Source organism: Epinephelus moara, chromosome 1, assembly GCF_006386435.1.
Source record: "Epinephelus moara isolate mb chromosome 1, YSFRI_EMoa_1.0, whole genome shotgun sequence".
NCBI lineage: Eukaryota > Metazoa > Chordata > Actinopteri > Perciformes > Serranidae > Epinephelus > Epinephelus moara.
Window position 1 is genome coordinate 32648269 of NC_065506.1, and position 20876 is coordinate 32669144.

The 20876-nt window shown below is 42.4% G+C and overlaps 1 protein-coding gene across 12 annotated transcripts in view; it reads left to right on the forward strand.

Annotated features, from left to right (window-relative positions):
- baz2ba (bromodomain adjacent to zinc finger domain, 2Ba) overlaps positions 1-20876 on the forward strand; it is an 80237-nt gene that overhangs the window by 45397 nt on the left and 13964 nt on the right. For 3 of the 12 annotated variants that reach the window (XM_050045495.1, XM_050045857.1, XM_050045664.1), the window contains exons 4-23: positions 38-229; positions 320-481; positions 1116-1312; positions 1427-1639; positions 2263-2886; positions 5891-6668; positions 8502-8771; positions 11322-11382; positions 11528-11636; positions 12424-12525; positions 13087-13309; positions 14540-14632; positions 15430-15491; positions 15764-15829; positions 16489-16554; positions 16768-16812; positions 17097-17129; positions 19037-19102; positions 19504-19644; positions 20204-20458. In XM_050045495.1, coding sequence (XP_049901452.1) covers positions 38-229; positions 320-481; positions 1116-1312; positions 1427-1639; positions 2263-2886; positions 5891-6668; positions 8502-8771; positions 11322-11382; positions 11528-11636; positions 12424-12525; positions 13087-13309; positions 14540-14632; positions 15430-15491; positions 15764-15829; positions 16489-16554; positions 16768-16812; positions 17097-17129; positions 19037-19102; positions 19504-19644; positions 20204-20458 — 3758 coding nt within the window. The remainder of the gene's footprint in view (positions 1-37; positions 230-319; positions 482-1115; positions 1313-1426; positions 1640-2262; positions 2887-5890; positions 6669-8501; positions 8772-11321; positions 11383-11527; positions 11637-12423; positions 12526-13086; positions 13310-14539; positions 14633-15429; positions 15492-15763; positions 15830-16488; positions 16555-16767; positions 16813-17096; positions 17130-19036; positions 19103-19503; positions 19645-20203; positions 20459-20876) is intronic. The other 9 variants (XM_050045578.1, XM_050046352.1, XM_050045687.1 and 6 more) reach the window with 5 other exon arrangements.

The following is a 20876-nucleotide window of genomic DNA, read 5'->3' on the forward strand; positions in this document are numbered from 1 at the left end:
ATTTGAACACGTCTTCCTTGGTTTGGATCTCTCTCAGGCCGTCTGTTTGGAGCAGCAGGAGAGCAGCCCTTCATTGGCTCCACATTGTCAAGTGCCTTCCCTCTGGTCAACCACCCAGCCTTCGGAGCCCTCTACACTGCCGGAGCAGGCAGGCCTGAGTTTGGAGGCCTGGGTTCCCTGGGCATGTCAGCTGCTCTGGCTGCCCACCCCCAGCTAGGAGCTCTCTCTGGTAAGAATGGGACTTTTAATTTTAGGCAAGAATTGGCCAAATGGGAATGCATCTTTAATTGTCTCCTACTCTCCTCTCCTCTCCTAACAGAGTGGTGGCGAGCTGCTGAAGCCCATGGACGGGGAGCTGCTGCCTTTCTCCCCTCTTTCATTGGCTTCCCTCCATTCTTCACCCCCCACATTCAGCCCAACCACAGCGCCAGTCCTGTTCAGATCAGGATGCCCGGCAAGAATAGCCATGGCTCACCTAAAGGTACCTGAGCGCCCCTTCACTGATGCTCACAGTTACATTGCATACACAGAAAATTTGGTTATCATAATAGAATCATAGCAGGATTTATAGCAGGAACATTTCAATTTGTTTTAAATGAAACATAAATATATCCATATTGCCATATTGCATGTGTTCTGTGAGTGCTGAAGTATGTGAAATAATTGATTACTTTTCTAAGAGGTAATGACATTTTCTATCCCTCCTATCCAACCATCTCTATCTGTGTGTGTTCTTCTTTCTCAACCTAAATCCACTTTGCCCTCTGATGAGATTTCTCCTTTTCAAGACAGATTTAATGACTTTCAGTCCTCACTTAGTGATTCTGTCAACCTCTCTCTCCCTCTCTTCCCCCCGTGTTCCATCCCGTAATCTCAGTTTCTTGCACTCTTTTAATTTCGCAGTATCTTTTAATTTATCTTTTATTATGTAAACCAGTCATGTTGGGCTTGTGCCTCGCGCAGCCAGCATGTTTGATGAGATACATGTATAAGTCAATGTTTTTATTAGCCTTATTCCATTCCGCAGTTAGTTCCAGATATATTTCATTATCCTAAAGTTCTCCGTAAAGATGGAGCCGATTGCTAATACGATGGATCTGGTTTGTGTTTTCCAGGGGTGAATGGGGCAGTGAATGGCAGCGGGGTCTGTCCTCCCATCACACAATCAGGGAGCTTTTCCGCGAGTCCGGCTCCTGTTCAGGCATCGACCAAGCCAACCAAAAATTCAGACCCCTCTAACAGTCACCGTAGCAGCCCTCAGAGCAATCCGGCAGAGTTGGTGGAAAAGCCTATCCACAAACCTAAAGAGAAGGTCAGTGCTGAGATTTTGTTTACTCCTCAGTTTGAGAAGAGGTGACACATGAAACGCACACGTCATGCATCACACAGTGACGCTGATTCTTCTTGTTTTTCCCTTTCGACTCAGAAGCCACGGAGAAAGCCAGCAGACACTTGTGTGGCGAGCAACAGTGAGTCAGGCACATCCTCAGACAGCTCAAGTGACGGGTCCCTCAGCAGTGATCTAGAAGACCTAGCAGAGGATGACGAAGACGACGATGATGACGATGAGGATGACGACGAAGAGGACAAACAGAGTGAATTATCAGACTCTGAGAAGCGGATAAAGAAGAAAACAAAGGTAAAGAAGAAGAATTTACAGAGACAACGGGATCTGTTTTTGCAATGTACTCTCTTACAGAGGTTTGATGATATCTCACGAATTAGTGCCCCAAATATGATGTTACGTACTTTATTTAAAGTCACTTTGTTTATGTTTAGGAAAATAAAGTTACTTTGGACAAGTTAAGAAAAAGTAAGATGGTTGGGCATCTTTAGAATCAGGCAAATAACATTACACAGCTTAGGTTAAGGAAAAGAAACACGGTGACAATTTACATAAAATAAGTCAACGTTCACTTGGTTTCACGCATTTCTTAACACCAGTCTGGGGGTAAGCCCTGCGTTTTGTGACCCAGTGTCCCTCCTTACACAAACTACTTCTTTACTCCCATCAGTGCACTGGTCATGTGATCAAAGCCTCCCAAAACAAGTGGTTTACACACAAATTACTGGCTCATGATCACGTGGGATATATGTGAGTTTTGATGTATTGCTTTTTGTAGGTATATGCAAGAACAGCCTGGTTTTTATGCGGGTTCAAAGCAATAAGCCAGTAAAATATTGCCTAAAATGTTGAATAAATTAATCTAAATGACCATGAGGCTATCCTTTGTTTAACCAGTCCTTTTATTTCCTTCCCAGGTTTTGGTACCAAGCACTGGAACTGCAAAGACTGACAGATCACTTTCTGGGGAGCCTCATGACAAGAAGGACACCCAGCCCCAGAAGGTCCCCTCCAACCCCCCAACCCTCGTGCCCTTACCCTGCTCTGCCTCCCCTCCTGCCTTGTCCCAAACCTCGCCACTGGCCCTGCACAGCTCCAGGTCCCGGACAGAGGGCCCACAGCAACACTTCAGTGTGATCCAGTCCACTGGCCTGGCTGCTAACTCAAAGCCCTTGGCACTCCTCTCTCAGCCCCGTAGGGAGTCTTCGCCATCTTCCTCCCCCATAGCCCTCACCACATCTCCAAAGGCGCTTTCCAGCACTGCCTCTCCCAAACCCCCCAAACTGCTGCCCTCCTCCTCCCCCCAGCACCTGCCCCTCTCCCTCTGCTCCTCCCCGAAGCCCCTCTCCGTCCCGTCTCCACCACGCTCGACTCTCCCACTGTCTACCTCCCCAAAATCTTTTGGTTTGACCTCATCTGTGACAAGCTCCCAGAAGTCCCTGAAGCCACCTCGGCGTAGTGTTCCTGGCTCTGCCAAAACCAACAAAAGGAAACAGCTGGAAGCTTCACTCGCGCAAATCAATGAGTTTAGGCTCAAACAGGTAAGCCAACCTGATAACCATATCCACTCAAATGACATACAGTTCTTTGTATAAACGCAATAGTGTTGTCAGGTACAATTCCTTGGAAAATATCAATATTTGATATCATTTTTGATACCATACAAGCATACAAGTTAAAAATGTTATTGATTATTGGTTAGTTGCAGAGAAAAGCAGAATGACTGTAGTCAACATTAACAATAAGAGAGCGCAAGAAAGCACAGCTGTCTCAGGTGCATCAATACTGCAGAAAATGAGTACTGAAACCATTTAAAATATTCAGAAATGATATGTGTCGATAAGTCTTCATGTTTGACAACACTAATACACAGTATGCTGTGAGATGTGGTTAAGATAAATATGGCTGCAGTCAGCTTTAGTTAACAAAGTTATTCCTAACAAATTGACAGTAATTAATTAACCCACTGGAATATTTCTCTCTTTTTTTATTATTACCAAACAATAACCAGCACCTCCTTTAATTCGGTGGCCATTTGCTGTATTTATTTAACCCAAGAACCAAGCAGCCACAGAGCTGCTGCTGGTGAAGCTGAGCACTCAATTTAAAAATGAAAACACAACATTGACTATTGCAGTTTCTCATTTGCAAGAGGCTGGGATTTTGTGTCAGTGGGAAACACGTTCCAAAGGGCCTCTTTAAAATTATAACATGGCCTCAAGCAAACTCTAACAACTGCAGTCGGACATCAGAGAGTATCTTTGTCTTGTATAGTTGATTTAGGAGGCAGTACTTGTTTGAGTAAACTGGGACTGGACATAGAAAAACAGCCAGACATCTAAGATATTCAAATGTTTCTATTCATAGATTTGCTGTGACTGTCAGCTGTCATTGTCTACTGTGGTTAATATTTGTACGGATAGGTAATTAGTGCTGTGTAATGAACACTAGGAATGTTCAAACATGCACTCAGCAACCATTTGTCACTGATGTCCTTCAGCTTTGTAGGAAGCCTTTAGTCCCTTGCACAAAGTAGCGGGGTGAATTTAGTTCTTACTTTAGATTATGTACTTTACTGCTTTATTTGATGAACAGTTGTAGGTATTTTTGTGGCTCAAGTTAGCTCTCTCTCTACTCCTGTGGATTAAAGTGTCCATCACACTGACTACATTTACATGCACAAAATATTACCATTTTCCAAAAAAGACAATATTCCTACTAAGCTTGTTTCCATGGCTAATGAAAATGAATATTCCACTAATATTCCTGTTTACATGCAGCCATTATACTCTGATTAACATGCCCTAACATGTCATTTATCACGTCAAAATGGAAAAGTGGAATGGCTACAGCTTGTGCTTTTCCACCAGCGGCAGACTTAGTTGACAGTGCGAACACAGCCTGCCTCTTTGATTCCTTCAGCCACCTAATTGAAAAAGTTGGCATTGTGAAATTTGTGCATATCCAAAAACCTGTTGATATCCAAGTCTTTTATAATGTTTAGAAGTAGGTGTGTTTCCCCATTTGACCAGAAATGTGGGCTTTACTTTTGGGCATGCATCTATACCTCAGCCTTGCAAACTGGAGGTGGTGTGTTTAAAAGACAACATTATGCAGAGAGACCTTGCACACTGAGTCTGATGCGTTTTCTAGTCACCTATTTGGCTGTAGCCACTCTCTTCCCATGTCTTGCATTTGGCACTGTGGCAACATTAATGGACTAAGCTTCCTTCCTCCCTGTCTCCACACTTTGGCCCTCTCTCTGTCTGTGTGCGGTCCTCTTCCGACGACCCGTTCCTCTGTCCTGTTACGGATGTGTCCTGCTACCACATTCTCATCCCCACTGCTTGGTCAATAAAATCTCTGAAGTCTCGGATGGATGCGCAAAAAATACAGAAAAATCTTACCTGTTCTGAAAACTTTAACAACATTGATTTCAGAATATTGTCACATTTGGAATAATAGTGCAATATTAGTGTGCATGTAAACAGACCCACAGTCCAAGCAGGTAGTTTAACCTTAGAGCTGCTGTCCAAATATGTTGCATCAAGATTGAACTTTCTGTCATACATAGCTCATGAAGCCCTGTGATCTCTGTTTTGTCGTGGTTTTCTGTGTGTTTTCTTTGTTAAAACTGATTTTGGCTGATTTACACTGATCACAAACAGTGGTTGTTCTGCCGCTGCAAAGTCGAGCCTGTTGATAAAATGGTTAATGATTTTAGTTTCATTACCATTCTGAAGCACACTGTGTCTGCACATGTGCCACTGTATTATTTATGCCTTTCATCGGTTCAGATGAAATGCTATAAAAATTGACATTTTTCTTTGCTTTTACTACACAAATTCCCTTTCTTCAGATGAAATATGAATGGGAGCACAATAATCAATAAGCTAAACCTTTTAAGATCAGCTTATTCTGTGAAAATCATTTCCCTTTTCCTGTTTTACCAGTATAGAGAAGTTTACAACGAGCTAAATTCCCCCTGTGGTTTCAGCACTGTTACTGTATTTCATGGTCTGTGAAATTGATTTGTTTCACTTCATATCACATCCAGTTGAAAGTGCAACGTTAAAGTCTAACCTGCCTTTGCTTAAACACAGATTGAACAAAACTTGTCATCAGTGTAAAAAAAAAAAAAAAAAAAGCAAACATGCCCAGCTGCATGATGATAATGATGATGGAGCTTTTCGAATGTGCAGACAAGTAATTACAATTTTAGAGAGATACTCAGAGTCTCTTTTTGTGAACTTGGCCGAGTACAATGCCTTTGGTTATTGCATTTATGTTCTTTTTGTTTCCCAGAAAGGAGCTTAGACACAGTTAACTGTACCAGTGTTCGGCATTGTAGTTTTGTCACCTGCTCAAACAATCAACAGTGATGCGAACTGACAGCTAGAGCAACTCCACTTTGTCCTATTTCTTTTCTACTTTTTTTCCCTAACCTTTCTTTGTTCCTCCCATTCTGCCTTTCCCTCTCCCTCCCTCCCCCTGACTCCCTGCTTCTCCTTGTTCTCTCCCTCTCTCCTCCTCCTCTATTCCCAGACTCTCATGTCCCAAGGGCAGACGTTCCCAGCTGAGCTAAAGAAGCAGCAGCAGGGGCCAAACAAGTCTCCCAAGAGGACGTCTCTGTCTTCATCGCCATTGCCACCCGCTCCGCCTCCTCCACCCCAGAACAATCACTCCAACCTTTTCCTCTCGAGTGCCCTGCTGGGGCTCCCTGAACCTCACCATCCCAATGGAGTCATCCAAAGCATCACTCAGGACGCACCTTTGGCCCTCATCACCAAACCTCGCAAAGACTCTGCCTCTCAAGGCAAGTCCCCTCAGTGCGACTCCGATGCTGGGGCGATGCCTGTCAATCTGAGCACAGGGGCGAGCAGGACCCAAGCAACTGCCCAGGCTGGGCCTCCGTCACAGCCCTCCACTACCTCACCCCATGCCACAGGCCATGGATCCAGAAAGAACAAGACCCCCAAGGGTAAGGGACAGACACCTGGGCTGGGACAGGGACAAGGACAAGGACAGGGACAGGGACAGGGACAAGCAGACCCTTTAGCTGCCTGGAAGGGCTTCTCTCAAAACCATCTGGTACAATCTCTGGTAGATTTGTTTCGTGGAGGAGAGCCCGGGATCGGGATTCCTGGAGTTAGTATCCCTGGAGTTGGAATTCCTGGAGTGGGGATCCCTGGGACGTGTAACCCCACAGCTGGTCTCCCAGCTAACAAAGAATCTGACGACTCTGGAGATGACGACGATGATGAGGATGACGACCTTGAAGAGGAGGAGGAAGATGAAGAGGACTCAGATGATAGTCTGTCAGGTTTGTACCTTCTATGCACAGGAGTATAAGTAGCTTTCGCAATTGAAAGGGGACCTACTATGCTAATTTTCAGGGTCCTACTTGTATTTTGGGTTTGTACTAGAACATGTTAACATGCTTTAATAGGCCAAAAACTTTGTATTGTCCTCATACTGTCTGTGCCGGAACACCTGTATTCACCCTTTGTCCAAGACGCTCTGTTTTAGCACCTGTATCTTTCAACCCCCTTCCCAAAAAAGCCCAGTCAGTCTGTTATAGAATTATGGTGTGTTCCACTTGCAGTGAGAAGTCAGAATTTCTGAGTTTCCCATCAGAAATTTTAACTGGAACATCCCAAAGATGGATTTCTGACTCAGAAAGTTGAAAGAACCTCATCAAGCCTGACCTGAAAAATCCAAGATGGCTGCTCCACGCATCAACAGTAGTGAAAGCTGTACCAATATACTGTTTATCAGCACTTCTGTCTTATTTGTGTCTCATTAAATCAGTCATACACGCAGTACTGTCCACCTTCTAACTGTAGACATATTGCTACAGTGTTTGTATGCACAAAATACACCATCATGCATTACTATCACCTGTTACTGCTAACAATGGCTAACCTGGCTAAAAGTTTTTGGTTGTTTGACTTGTTGTACTTTAACACAGTTAACTAGGGTATGACATCATTCCCAGCTCGAACGTCTGATTTCCGAGGACAAATAAACATGACTGTATTTGAGGACAGTGACACTTCTACTGTGGAAAATCACCAATAAAACTTGTAAACACAACGGACATGTTCCGACAGGAATATGATCTGAAATCTGTGAGAGATTAAAAACAGCGACAGACAAGTTTACATGTTTATCTTACATTAGCACGCAGCTACATGTAGCAGTCTAGGCTACATAATGTAAACACGTGCAGTAGCATGCCTGGAGCAGATAACTAAGTAAAGAAATCTGTCGCAAGATGACATCATCATGTCTCGAAAGTAAAAGGCAACTTTGGAAACAGTATTCAGAGGGGTCTGAAGCCGGAGGTTGTTGCTCACAGGGATTACTTCTACATACTTTTACCTTATTGTTGTAACATTTAGCCACGTTTATTAAGAACATCCAACATTAAAACATTATATGTATAACAGAAAATAAGAAAAAGCATAATAGGTCCCCTTAAATCAGGGCTAATTTTATGTTTCAATTACTCTTTTGATTATTTTCTCAATTGGTCAATCATCCCATCTATAAAATGTCAAAATAATGAAAAGTGGCCATCACAATTTGACAGAGTCCAAGGCGATGTCATTGAATCGCTTGATATGTCCATCCTAAAACCTAAAAATGTAACAGTAAAAGGTATACTATGCAGGATTCTCAGTTACTGTTTGTAAACACACTTGCCAGCAAAAGTGAAAATAAAACTCATCCCTAGTTTGGTGTTTCACCGAGCTATTTTTGCAATGTGTCTCTTGGATACCTGCTGACTCTGATATGGCACCTGGTCGCTTCCTTTTTAAAAATCTCCGACCTTACCTGAATGGTGTGGGGGTACACGCCCATAAACGTCCTGAACACAGAAAATAAGAAAATACAGGCAGATGGCTGAGTCTCTGCCGAAAAATACACTGCCACACGCTTCTAGTGGGTCCTAAGCAATGATTGAGAGGGATTCCTTCTGTGTGAGTCTATACATTTTTTTAGGAAAATCCTGCATAGTTTATCTTTAACTATCACATAAGACAACGGAAAGCAGCAAATCCTCACAACTTAGAAGCAAAGTTGTGTATTTTTGCCTGAAAAATAACTTTCTCGATCCTTACCCACTTTGTGTCCCGGACTCCCATTTCAGAGTCCGACAGCAACTCAGACAGCGACACCTCTGGGAAGAAAGTGAAGGAGTTAAAGCTGCTGCCGTCTGGATCATCTAAGAAGGAGATGACTCCCCGCAGGCTAACCAAAGGCCCAGAACTACTGAACACCTCAACCAATCACACCGCCACCAGCTGCTCCCCTCTCAACCTACAGGTCATCAAGACTCCCACCATTGTCACCAGCTCCAGTGCCTTGGCCTATCACAGCTCTCCAGGCTCTTCCTCCTACAGCTTAGCCTCTCCATTAGGTAATGTGTTCGAAATATCGGCATGCAGAAAGTGTAAAATGAGGGATGTAGGTCCCATATTAGAAGAAAGGTTTTTAAATGAAGACTTGATTGCAATGTGCAGCAGAAGAAAAAAAAACATGAGAGATTTTACAAAGAAATAAAATGCTAAAAAAAAATTGGGTAAATGTTTAAATGTGACCTTTGCTGCTAATCTCGTCTTTTCACTTTCTTATTGTGAATAGCAGATGTTTAATATCATCACACAGGCATATACAGTACCACACAAATACGCTTTAGTGTACAGCGGAGGCCTTGTTTTGTTGCTTGGTTTGCCAAAGAAAGGCCTCTGCAGTTGAATAAAAGAACAGTCCATCATCCTCGGATGACTGTGAAAAGGGATTGTTACTTTTAGGGAGGCAGGAAGAAGGCAGTTGGTTGTCATGGACTAACCGGAGCTCTCAGGTCCTGTAGGGGCATGCCTAAGAGCCCTGACAACTTGTTTGGCACAGCAACAAGGTTAACTTCCGCCTCCTTTCAATGCGGAGAGGTTACCCAGATCAGAGAAAATAAGGCATGTGTGTAGCTTGCCAGAAATAATCCAAGCAGAAATTCCAGTCTTTCCCCTACTGTAAGTGATTTATTTTCTCTCATGCCGGCCTTAAATGGACACTGTTTATCAGACAGTGCCATTTGATATTAATTCACGCATGTGTTCATGTATACTGGGCTTTGCATTTTAGTTTTATGATTTCAGTATGGCAACCCAAAGAAGTGTGTATATGTTATGGCTGTCCCAAATATCAGTTTTGGGGCACTGAAGTAAGAAATATTAACAATTAATCGAAGCTTTGATGGGGGATTAATGAGAGACAAGAGGGCATTTTATGAAACATGAGTTTTCAGTCGATGCATCTAAGATAACATAACAGTTAGCCACTTTGTTTGGATGCAGGTTACAGTGACATTACTCACAATAGCTATAAAAACAAAACTTGATGAGACGGCTAAGCTGTTACTTTCAGTTTTCAGATGATCTGCAAAGCTGGTTGTAGATATGTGATATGTCACTTTACTTTGGCATCTGTCAGTCAAATTTTTGGGGGGTTTTCTCTGAATTTTGAAACTATTCCAGATGCTTGACTTTTTCGACATCTTGTTAGCACATCTGTAAGTGTGTCACGGGTGGTTAAACTGTTGGAGTTTCAAAACTAGGCCTATCACTAAGTTTAAATATCCTCGTCTGTGAATAGCTAATAATAGTCAGTATTAATGCATGATGAATTATGTTGGTTTGGTATAGTTGGTAATCTTATAGAAAAATTAGTATACTGAATTGGACATCTATTACCATGGCAACAATCAAAGCAGTCAGGTCAGCCCTAGTATCTACACTGAACAAAAATCTAAGCGCAACACTTTGTTTTTGCTCCCATTTTTCACAGGTTTAATTTAAAGAGCTAAGACTTTTGTCCTGCACTCAGTAGATATATTTCTCTCAAATGTCATGGCCGAATTTTGCAAGGGTATTCCATCCATCTGACAGGTGTGGCATATCAAGACACTGATTAAACAGCATCATAACTACACAGGTGTGGTTTGCAATGGTCACAATAAGGCCACTCTAAAATGAGCAGTTTGGTTACACAACAAATACCACAGATGTCCCAGGTTTTTGACGGAGCATGCCATTGGCATGATGACTGCAGGAATGTCCACCAGAGACATTCCTGCAGTCAACTGTTGCCTGTGAGCTTAATGTTCATTTCACCACCATAAACCGTCTTCAGTGTTGTTTCCCTGAATTTGGCAGACGTCCAACCAGCCTCACAACCACACACGTTGGTTACAACAACAAACTGCTTTAAGGTCAAGACCGTGGTGAGGACAATAAGTATACAGATGAACTTCCCTTAGACACTTTTTGACAGTTTGTGCAGAAATTCTTCAGTTGTGCAAACCAGTTATTGTATCACCTAATCGGGCGGCTGATCTCAGACGATCTGGGTGAAGGCACTGGATGTGGAGGTCCTGGGCTGGTGTGGTTACGTGTCGTCAGCATTCATTCGCAGTCAGCATGCCAATGCACGCTCACTAAAACTTGCGACATTGTGTTGTGTGATGTAACTGCACATTTTAGAGCAGTCTTTTATTGTGACCATCCCGAGGCACACTTGTTTCATAATTATGCTGTTTAATCAGCATCTTGATACCCTACACCTGTCAGGTGGATAAATGATCCTGGAAGAGGTGCTCACTAACAAATTTGTGACCAAAATTTGAGAGAAATATATCTGTTGAGTACATGAAAAAAGTCTTAGATATTTAACTTAAACCTGTAAAAAATGGGAGCAAAAACAGAAGTGTTAAAATTTTTGTTCAGTATATTTAACTCTGTGGTCACATGGTAAATGCAGTTCTGAAAGGCCAGTGCACATACACATGTACCTGCCAGGTATGATTACTGGTGAGTTCAGGGGCTTTGACTGCTGCAACTGTACGTGTGTGAGGTTTCCAGTCGTTCTGTAGGATGTGCTGTCAGACTGACGGTTGAACTCTGTCTCTCCACAGGCTTAGGGAAGAGGAAGAGGGTGATGGATGAGAAGGAGTTGATGATACCTCTGGAGTTGGGGTATGTACAAGAGGCAGAGAGAGAGGAAGCTCTTATAAAACGGTTCACTTCAGAGCGCTCACCTCTGTGCTTGCTCACACAAATGTACGACACACACACCATTTTTCTGAACAACCGTGATATTGTTTCATTCTTAAAAACCCAGGTGGCGGAGAGAAACGAGAATCAAATCAGTGGCTGGGCGGCCGCAGGGTGAGGTGGCCTACTACGCCCCATGTGGCAAGAAACTAAGACAGTATCCAGATGTGATGAAGGTACCTCGACCTCACAGCGCTGCAGTTTAGTCTACATTTGTGATATAGAAGTAAATGTTTTGAGGCATACAGATGAGCAGTTGGGGATTAAAGCGGGAATCACTGCGGGTGGCATGGTTTACAATTTGGATATTTTGCTAATACTTGCAACACTGCTCATCCACATTTCTCAAACAAATGCTTGTGTATCTGGCTTTGTTGTGTATTATCTATGCTATTGCTCCAGCTGCACTCAACCCCCACCCCACCCTGCTTTCTGTGACCCTAATAGTGTGAGATGATATTCTTAGATTCACTTCTTGTGCCACTTTTTTCACCTCTCCTTCCCCTAAAAAAAGTGATTAATGGTTAGTGTTGGGATGCACAGCTTTGGCCCCATTTGCACGGCATATTATAGTCTATAATCTTCTGTCTTTACTTCATCAAAAGCTCAACTACGCTAATCGTCAGAACTGCCTTTGAGTGTGCAAAGAGAAAAATGTGTACTCAGTAACATTCACTCACTGCTCGTCAGTCAGTAGGCAGTAAAAAGCCTAGCATGGCCACAGATAAATAAGAAAGGGCCTGAATTGTGCACCCCAAGGTCAGAACCGTTTTTCTCTCCTGAGAGCTTTTGCTCTTTTTTTGTCCCCCTGGCTTTTATAATGATTAGTAGCACTGCACAGATGCACACTGTAATCTTAGACTCCCTCCAATCTAGTGCTTCCCAGTTGCTTTTCAATGTCGCTAATTTCACAATTTTTTTTTTCTGCCTAAACCAACGCCATTATTATTTTCTCTTCTGTAGTATCTATCCAGAAATGGAATAAATGGCATCACGCGCGATAATTTTAGCTTCAGTGCAAAGATAAGGGTTGGTGACTTCTATGAAGCCAGAGAAGGACCCCAGGTGACTTGCCTTTCATCTCTCTCTCTCTATCTCTCTCTCTTCGTGATCCCTGTTCATCTTTTCATCTAGCGGCAGGCAAAGCTTCATGCAGCAGTCACTGTCAGGGCATGAATAGGAATCAACCAAAAGCCTCAGTAGTCCTAGTTCTTAGACCTCTCACTGTGCATGGATAAATGTAATAATCAGCTGACATTACTTCCACAGGTGACCAGTGATATATGCCATGTTATGTGTCTGTGATACACAGAGATAAATTTGAAAATGGATGTGTGTATAATAGGAAGCAGAATAGAGAAAATCCACACAGTGCTGAGGGGCCAGAGGAAGACAGATCAGTAAATGACTATTAAAAATCTATTTAACGCATTATTGTTCATTATAGAGAATATGATATATAAAATGCATATTATTTTCACAGCTGTAGAACACACCCAGATTAGTCCAGCTAGCTAAAAATCAAATTGTTCCTTAGTCACATGAATGTACATCAACGTGTCGTTCACTGTCTCACCTCTCCGCACCCTTCCCAATCTCTCCATCACCACGTTTCTCTCGCTCCAGGGTTTACAGTGGAGCCTCTTGAAGGAAGAGGAGGTAATTCCTCGTATTTTGGCGATGGAAGGTCGCAGGGGTCGCCCCCCTAGTTCAGACCGCCAGTCAGCGACTGAAGGTGGCAAAGGTTCCCGACGGAGGAAGGGACGGCCTCCTAATGTGGGCGATCCGCTGGTGCCTGAGGGCCCCAGTCCCAGTGAGGTCAAGCTGCTGCGCAAACTGGAGGCTCAAGGTGAGCATGGGAAATGAGCCATGAAATATATTTGTCATGAGTGTGTGTCCATTAATCAAGCAGCCATTATACAGGTAGCGGAGGTTAAGGAAGGGGTTTCAGTTTTAAATATTTTTTTATCATATGGATGTCACTTTTTTAATGTCATGCTTCATATGCAGTGTTGGCAAGGTTACTGTGAAATGTAACAGGTTAAGGATTACTAGCTAACCTGTTACTGTAATAAGGAATGTTTTTAATTACTTCATCAAAGTAATGTACCTTATTATATTTAATTTATTTTTGATTACGTGTCAAATGTTTTAAACTGGGCAATAAAGCTGAGAAGTCCTAAAACCAGGCAGTTCAATGCTGACTGTATTTTCACCGCTGGTAGCTTCACACAGCAGAGTAATGTCAGAGCCCTTTTCTGATGTCATACAGAAAATACTGTTGCACAAGCAAAGCCATGGTCATCCAGCTCAGCATGGTCGAATGGTCGCAGGCATGGCAGACTCCAGTCGCTTAGAAATGCGCATTGATTTGATTGGCCGAGGAAAGGCGGTGCAAAATCAAGCAAGACAGCCAATCAAAAACACGGCTCAAAATTTGAGGGCGTGCTGCCTAATGACTGGAGCCTGTCTGGACGTAGAGACAGCTCTTAAGCCATCCTACCCATGACGGTCTTGCAGTCAGATTTGTCCCAACAGCTTTGGTGACCCGTGAGAACGCATCCCTCCACGGCAAACAGATACTAAGCCACAGAATGAATGTTGTATAATATGAGCTTTTTTTAGTTATATACATGTTTTTTTCACTAACTAACAGATTACAGTTACAGTTATTTTACATGATATATATTTTATGATATAATTACGTAATGCCGTAAATGTAACTTACCTTCCTACACTGTTCATGTGTAGTAATACAGATATTTTTTAAGATAAATTAGCAGTTTTCTTTTTTGATGTCGCTGGGTGTGGTTTTGATCATAACATAACTGCAGATACTGTTATTACAAGGTAAAAACATTTGTTATGCAACCAGAAACTTCTGGTGGTCAGTTCCACCCTCATAAAAATATTTTAATCATGTACATTTTAGTATTCTCTAATGTCAACAGGGAAATATAAAAATGTATGTCAATTCTTACAGGGAAAAAATGACAAGTATCTCAGTCAAATGTGTTAGGTCAGGCTACAGTCTCCTGAAACTTCTCACTGACAATGCCTTTCTTCTCGCTCTGTGCAGAAATAGCCCGACAGGCTGCCCAGATGAAACTGATGAGAAAACTGGAAAAGCAGGCACTGGCGCGTGCAGCCAAAGAAGCTCGGAAACAGCAAGGTAAACATATGTGTTTTGTGTGTGTGAGTTGTAAACAGGAGCTAAGTGCCATGCTGGTGTTTTGTTTTTTTTGTTGGTCAGTCGGTCACTTGGAACCTCTTCATAAAGTATGAAGATGAGCAGGGCCTTTGGCGACATGGATGCTGATTATACAGTCTTTGTTCGTGTGTATGTTCATATTTATTTCCATCACTGTAAAGCATAAGCTTCAATCTTCTCTCTGCTCTAATCTTTATTGCTTCCATGCTGCTGGTTTCAAACATTATACAATTTAATTCCTATACACGATGTTACAGCAAAAAAATCAAATCAAAATCTCGAGACTGTTTGCTTGACCTCATTGAAACTCAGAACCAGACATTTCATACATATTTTGAAATTTGTAATGCACCAATACATTTGAATAAGTCACTCTGTCTGTGTTCTGATTGTGACTGTAGGCTTATGGCTTGTTAAACTTTCCGGTTTCTAATATGCACCTCACTTCTCGGAAGTTCTCGTGCCTCTGAGGGACTTCGAATTTTACATGCTGTTATTCCTGATAATGTTTGTCATTGTTTTAATGAGTGTGTCTGTGTGTTTTTGTTGTTGTTTTGCATGACTGACTCATCTTCGTCGCAATCTAGTTCTCCGAATTTCTTGGCCTCTCGTGTAAAATACATCTTGATCTCACTGAGACCTCCTGAATAAATAAAGCTCGACAACTGTTATTCTCTCCGAGATGAATACAGCCGGTAGCCCAGCTTTGTAGGTCATTTTTGTAGACGCTAATGTAACATTGAACTTGAATCTTGCAGCTATCATGGCAGCGGAGGAGAGGAGGAAGCAGAAGGAGCAGATCAAGATCCTCAAGCAGCAGGTGGGTGCGCTTTAAGTGTGTGCTGACAAATCTTTTTTTTTTCTCCCTTTCTCCTTATCTAAGTGTCCTGACACACGTAGTCCCCGTGCGCACCGCAGGAAATGCTGAATGGTTATTTTGTGATGCTTTAAAGCTTTTTTCAATCACCATCATTACTTCTAGTGCTAAACTTATTGTTGTTATTTGGAATAGAGTGGTTAGAAAATGATTTTATCTGAGGATGTTTTCCAATTTCGAAAATATTAAGAGATTATGGGCTTTTTTTTTTACAGGAGAAGATCAAGCGTATTCAGCAGATTCGGATGGAGAAGGAACTCAGGGCGCAGCAAATTTTGGAGGTACAGAATCTGATCCAACAGCACCTCTGATTAAGCAGAACATTCCTGGATAGCTACAGCCCCTCAGTCTATAGTGTTTTAATCTTCCTAAAGCTCATTACTGAACAGCAGCATGCATTGGTGGGAGTTGCGTCTTCTTAGGCATAATTCCACATGGAACTAATGCTAAATTGGTCTTGGTTGACGGCTGTTGAATATTAAAATGGCTGTTGCTGCCTCTTCAGACCTTATTTAAATTGGACAGAAAAGTCTTTTTTTCTTCAGACAACAGTAACAGTTTAGCATAAGTGGGTCGAGGGAGAAAAAAAAAGGTGCTGTTTTCCGCACACACATGCAAAGATGCATGCGCACACACACACACATGCAGGCGCACACAATTATACTGTAGGAGCTTCAAAGTGTTTTAGCAGGACTAAATCAATTTTGAGTTGACACGGTTGACAAGCCACTCTTAACGGGAGGCTTCAACATTTTCACAATTAGGTGTTAAAGAGATACATTATTCATTCGCTGTGTTTTACAAATTTGACTGGCATTCAGAGGCGTAAAATCTTGCTCAAACCAGAAAACTGCAAACAATCAGTTAAAGTGCAGCAAAGCCCTCACCCAAGACTGATTGATATATGTCGGTGAAACTTGACCTTAATCTTTATTCATAGGCCAAACGGAAAAAGAAGGAGGAAGCCGCCAATGCCAAAATATTGGAGGCTGAAAAACGGATAAAGGTATGTTTATGATTTGAATTTAAACAGGTGTAAATATTCATACATGTGTGGCGTGGAGTGGTTTTTGATCACACGAGTTAGATTATTTCGCATGTAGTGCGATGTGGGGCAATAAAATTACAGCGGCCCTTTGAAATGTGCTGAAATTCCATCAGTATTGGGACAATGGAAGCATATTGATTTTTCCTTCATCTTCTCTTTCTTGCCTTCAAGGAGAAAGAGTTGAGGAGACAGCAGGCGGAGATTCTCAAACACCAGGTAGGCATCCACTACAACTTGCTCTGCCTCTTGAATGTAATAGTCACTGCTGAAATAAAACCATTTACCTCAAACTTTTTGGAATGTGACAAGCGTGTGTGTGTGTGTGAACGTGCGAGTGTGTGAGCGTGTGTATTTAAGTACAAGGCATGTATGATTATATATATAAATGTGCTTAATAGCCAAACATCTATAAAATGAGTATTTCTCTATATTAAACGCCATGCTTTTTGGTATTGGATATTATTTCTGTTCCATAATATTTTGCCAACTCTCTCTGCCAGGAGTTGGAGAGGCATAGACTAGATATGGTATGGGTATGTTTATTTTTGTACATCTAACACCTGCATCGTGTAACTGGTTGTGTTATGGTTGTCATAGCAATGCATTAAGTGTAGCACTGGCTGCTGTCATACTACATTCTTCTGCATGGCTTTCCAGCAAAACCAACAAAAGAGAAAAAAAAAAAAAAAGTGTCAGTATGCTGCCTCCATCTGCTCGTCCTGAGGGACAACTGACCCTGTCACGGTGGCCAGGCAGCTTCTGTCCCCCTCCCCCCCATTCCCCCCCCTTCTACTCAGAATGCATTGCAAAGACTGCTAGCCAATCCACACTCACTGTCTCAAAGTGCACTCGAGGAGTTTCCATCCATCACATACATTGTCTAACTGTTGTATTGGAGTAGCCTGTGTTACCCATGAGTGCTTGACGATTTCGGCCCAGACATTGAGCTCGTGTCTGTTCGTCCGTGCATCTGTTCTGCAGTCCACAGAGTGCTGGACTTTAACCTGCCCCATCCCAGCCTCTCTGTCATTCACTGTTCCTGTACTCTGCACAAAGAATGAAAACAGCTACTGAGAGTCATTTTGTCTTTATGGTGGAGATACTTCCCCCTCAGTTTGTCGAGGGTTACAGCACAACCTTTGCTTCAAAACAAACCTGATCGAGTGTAGAACAAACATGTAATCAATTCCACCACAGGGACAAACATGGCTCTGCATAGCATTTTATTTTGGCCTGGCTGTCCTGCTTGTAGCCCTTCTCACTCATACACAGTCACAGCTGAATCTAAAGGTCTGCCTATCTGTTTCACAGTGGACTCTGAGCCGATTGTTGCATTAACCCCTTGTACCTTCACTCGGAGCACGATGAAGGGGAGCAAATTGAGATACATGATATAATCCTGGTGTTTACGGTTGTCGCATGCAGTTGCATTGCTTTTAAATTTTACCGTAGCCTGTTATCATAATATCCCTGAACACATTTGATGTTTTTGATGAATTAGAAAGCCCGAAAAAAGCTGAGGCTGTCCTTTCTGAATGTGTCCTTTTTGAAGTTTTTTTCCATTTGTAGATAAATCAAACCAATAAGGACATTGAAATATTGTAGCAGAGTGCTTGGCATCTAGCCTGTTTTGTTTATCACAGTGACAAAACAATCCTCACAAAGAGCCCATTTTAGTCACTGTGTGCTGGAAATGTCCTTGGCAAGCCCTAATAGTGGCAATTGTGTCTTTCTGGTGGATCACAGAGGGAGTGACAGCCTGATACGGAGGAGCGGGAAACCTAAAGAGATCAAATAAAATGATAGTCAGTCACTGGTGATTCCTGTGCCCTTTTGCAGCAGACTGTGTATCATGCACCAAAGAACAACATAGATGTCTCATCCTCAGCAGTCGCATACTGTGCTAATACTTACGCTGCCAAAACCACTGAAGTGGAACTGCTCTGTTTGTTGCTAGTCTTTACCATCCACTCCTATTTGCCGTCCCCTCACCAAATATTATGAGAATGACGTGTCAAAAAAACCATTAGCATTGACTCATGTAATAGAATTTATTGTTTTGATCATGCCAATGTGGCATGTCAGAGGACTTCTGGCAACCAGCATTTTGTTGCTTTTGTTGTGTCAGCTTTAGTTTAGAGGCGCCGCCACCGATTCCAGCTGCTTCTCTTTTTTGAGCCTGTCATCACATCTACTTTGTATCGCATCTTTGTGTCGCTTTTTGGTTGTCATCGTATTACTGTACTCTTCACTTTATGCTTCCACCATACATGTGAAAGTGTATACATGTGAAGCATCGTTTTGTGTTTGTTCAAGTATGGTGCCTCTATTGAATTCAGCGCATCACAATTTTACATTAATGCATACTAAATTTAGTCGACCTTGAGTGCTGTATGTGCAGTGTGTGCTTGTTAATGTGCCTGTGTTTTTGCCACTCTAGGAGAGGGAGAGGAGGAGGCAACATGTAATGCTGATGAAGGCTGTTGAGGCTCGCAAGAAAGCAGAGGTAGCCCATATGCACACAAATAAATGCAGACATACACGCACGCACACACACACACACACACACACACACACACACACACACACACAGAGTCCACTCCACTAAAAGAGCCTAAGTCATTATTCCCTGGATGGATTCCCGCTTTCTCTCCTTTCTGTGCGCTCTTCCCCTCCATTCATTTTTTTTCTACACACTTACCAAGTCAAAAGATTCTGGCCCTCAAGCACTTTTCTTTTGAATGCACAGCAGCATTAGGCTGAATTCTAATACTGCTCAGCAAAGTCAAGTAAACCTTCTTGTCTGTTTTCACACACACTCACACACGCACGCACACACATGCATATACACAAATGCACACGCACACTTTGCTTCCTTAATGCTCTCTTGAATTTTGGACTCTCCAGGAGCGTGAGCGCTTGCGGCAGGAGAAAAGGGATGAGAAGCGCCTGAACAAAGAGCGTAAACTGGAGCAACGGAGGCTGGAGCTGGAGATAGCGAGGGAACTGAAGAAGCCAAATGAAGACATGTGTCTGTCTGATCACAAGGTAGTTAAGATAGTAGCTCAGCCGGTCAGTGCTGAGGGCATTAAGCAAAAATAAATCAAATTTCAGTCCATGCACACTTTGATGTACTGTAACTGTCAGTTATTCTCATTTAAGTGCAGCTAAATACATTGACTTAGAGCAGGAGGGCGGCACACTCACAAAATTCCTGTCAGCTATTATTATTAGAATTAATTTTTTATTTAAATAATTATTATTAGATAGTCACTTAAACATTTCCTCGATGGTCACCACTTACAATAAGACCACATGGTAGTGAGCATGTTTATGTGTGGTGGTGTGTGCCCTCAAGTGGTGAAAGAAGAGCACTGCATACTGTAGAAAATAAGCAGTCATCACAATAAATTGGAAAGCACCATCTTGATAACAGTCAGCAGATGTGAGCTATAATGACAGCGTTTTTCCCATTTTCCCATAGCTTTTAAAACCATAATTGTCTCTAGTCCAAATTGGATTTAATGTATTTCTTTCTCAATAACACACACAACAGTAATGAATGCGGCTAACCATCCTACAACTTTACCCACTTTCCTTTGTGCAGCCTCTCCCTGAGTTCTCCCGCATTCCTGGACTCATCCTGCCAGGACGCGCCGTGTCTGACTGCCTGATGCTGATGCAGTTCCTGCGAGGCTTCGGGAAGGTTTTGGGGCTCGATCTGAATGCGGACGTGCCAACCCTGGGCATGCTGCAGGAGGGCTTGCTCAACGTCGGGGACAGCATGGGCCAGGTCCAAGACCTTCTGGTCAAACTGCTCGCTCTGGCAGTCTGTGATCCGGGTTTGCCACCTGGTCAAAAGGTGAGCTAGTTCAAAGTTCATTAAGTTGTGTATTGTATAACTGAACTGGTGTATGATTTTGAGCCAGCAGAGCCAGCTTGAGGATTACACCTGAGGGTGTTACAGCGTTATAATACATTAAGTTTATTAGTATTGTTATGTATTGGTTTACACACCAAACGTATGATAAACTGAGTGAATATGATGCACTGCTTACAACTAAAGTATCCATCATAATATCAAGGAGTGAGTACCAGAGCGGTCATAGGTTTGACCAACTTTACAGGACATCCAAAAACAAAAAATGACCGTATTTTATCAGAATTTTTAATATTATAAACCTTCGTAATCAACCAATATGTTGAGATATATTGAAAAAATACTTTCAAGTAAGTGCACTTAACACTCTTTTTGGCCCCAGTAGTTCAGTGTGAGCAGT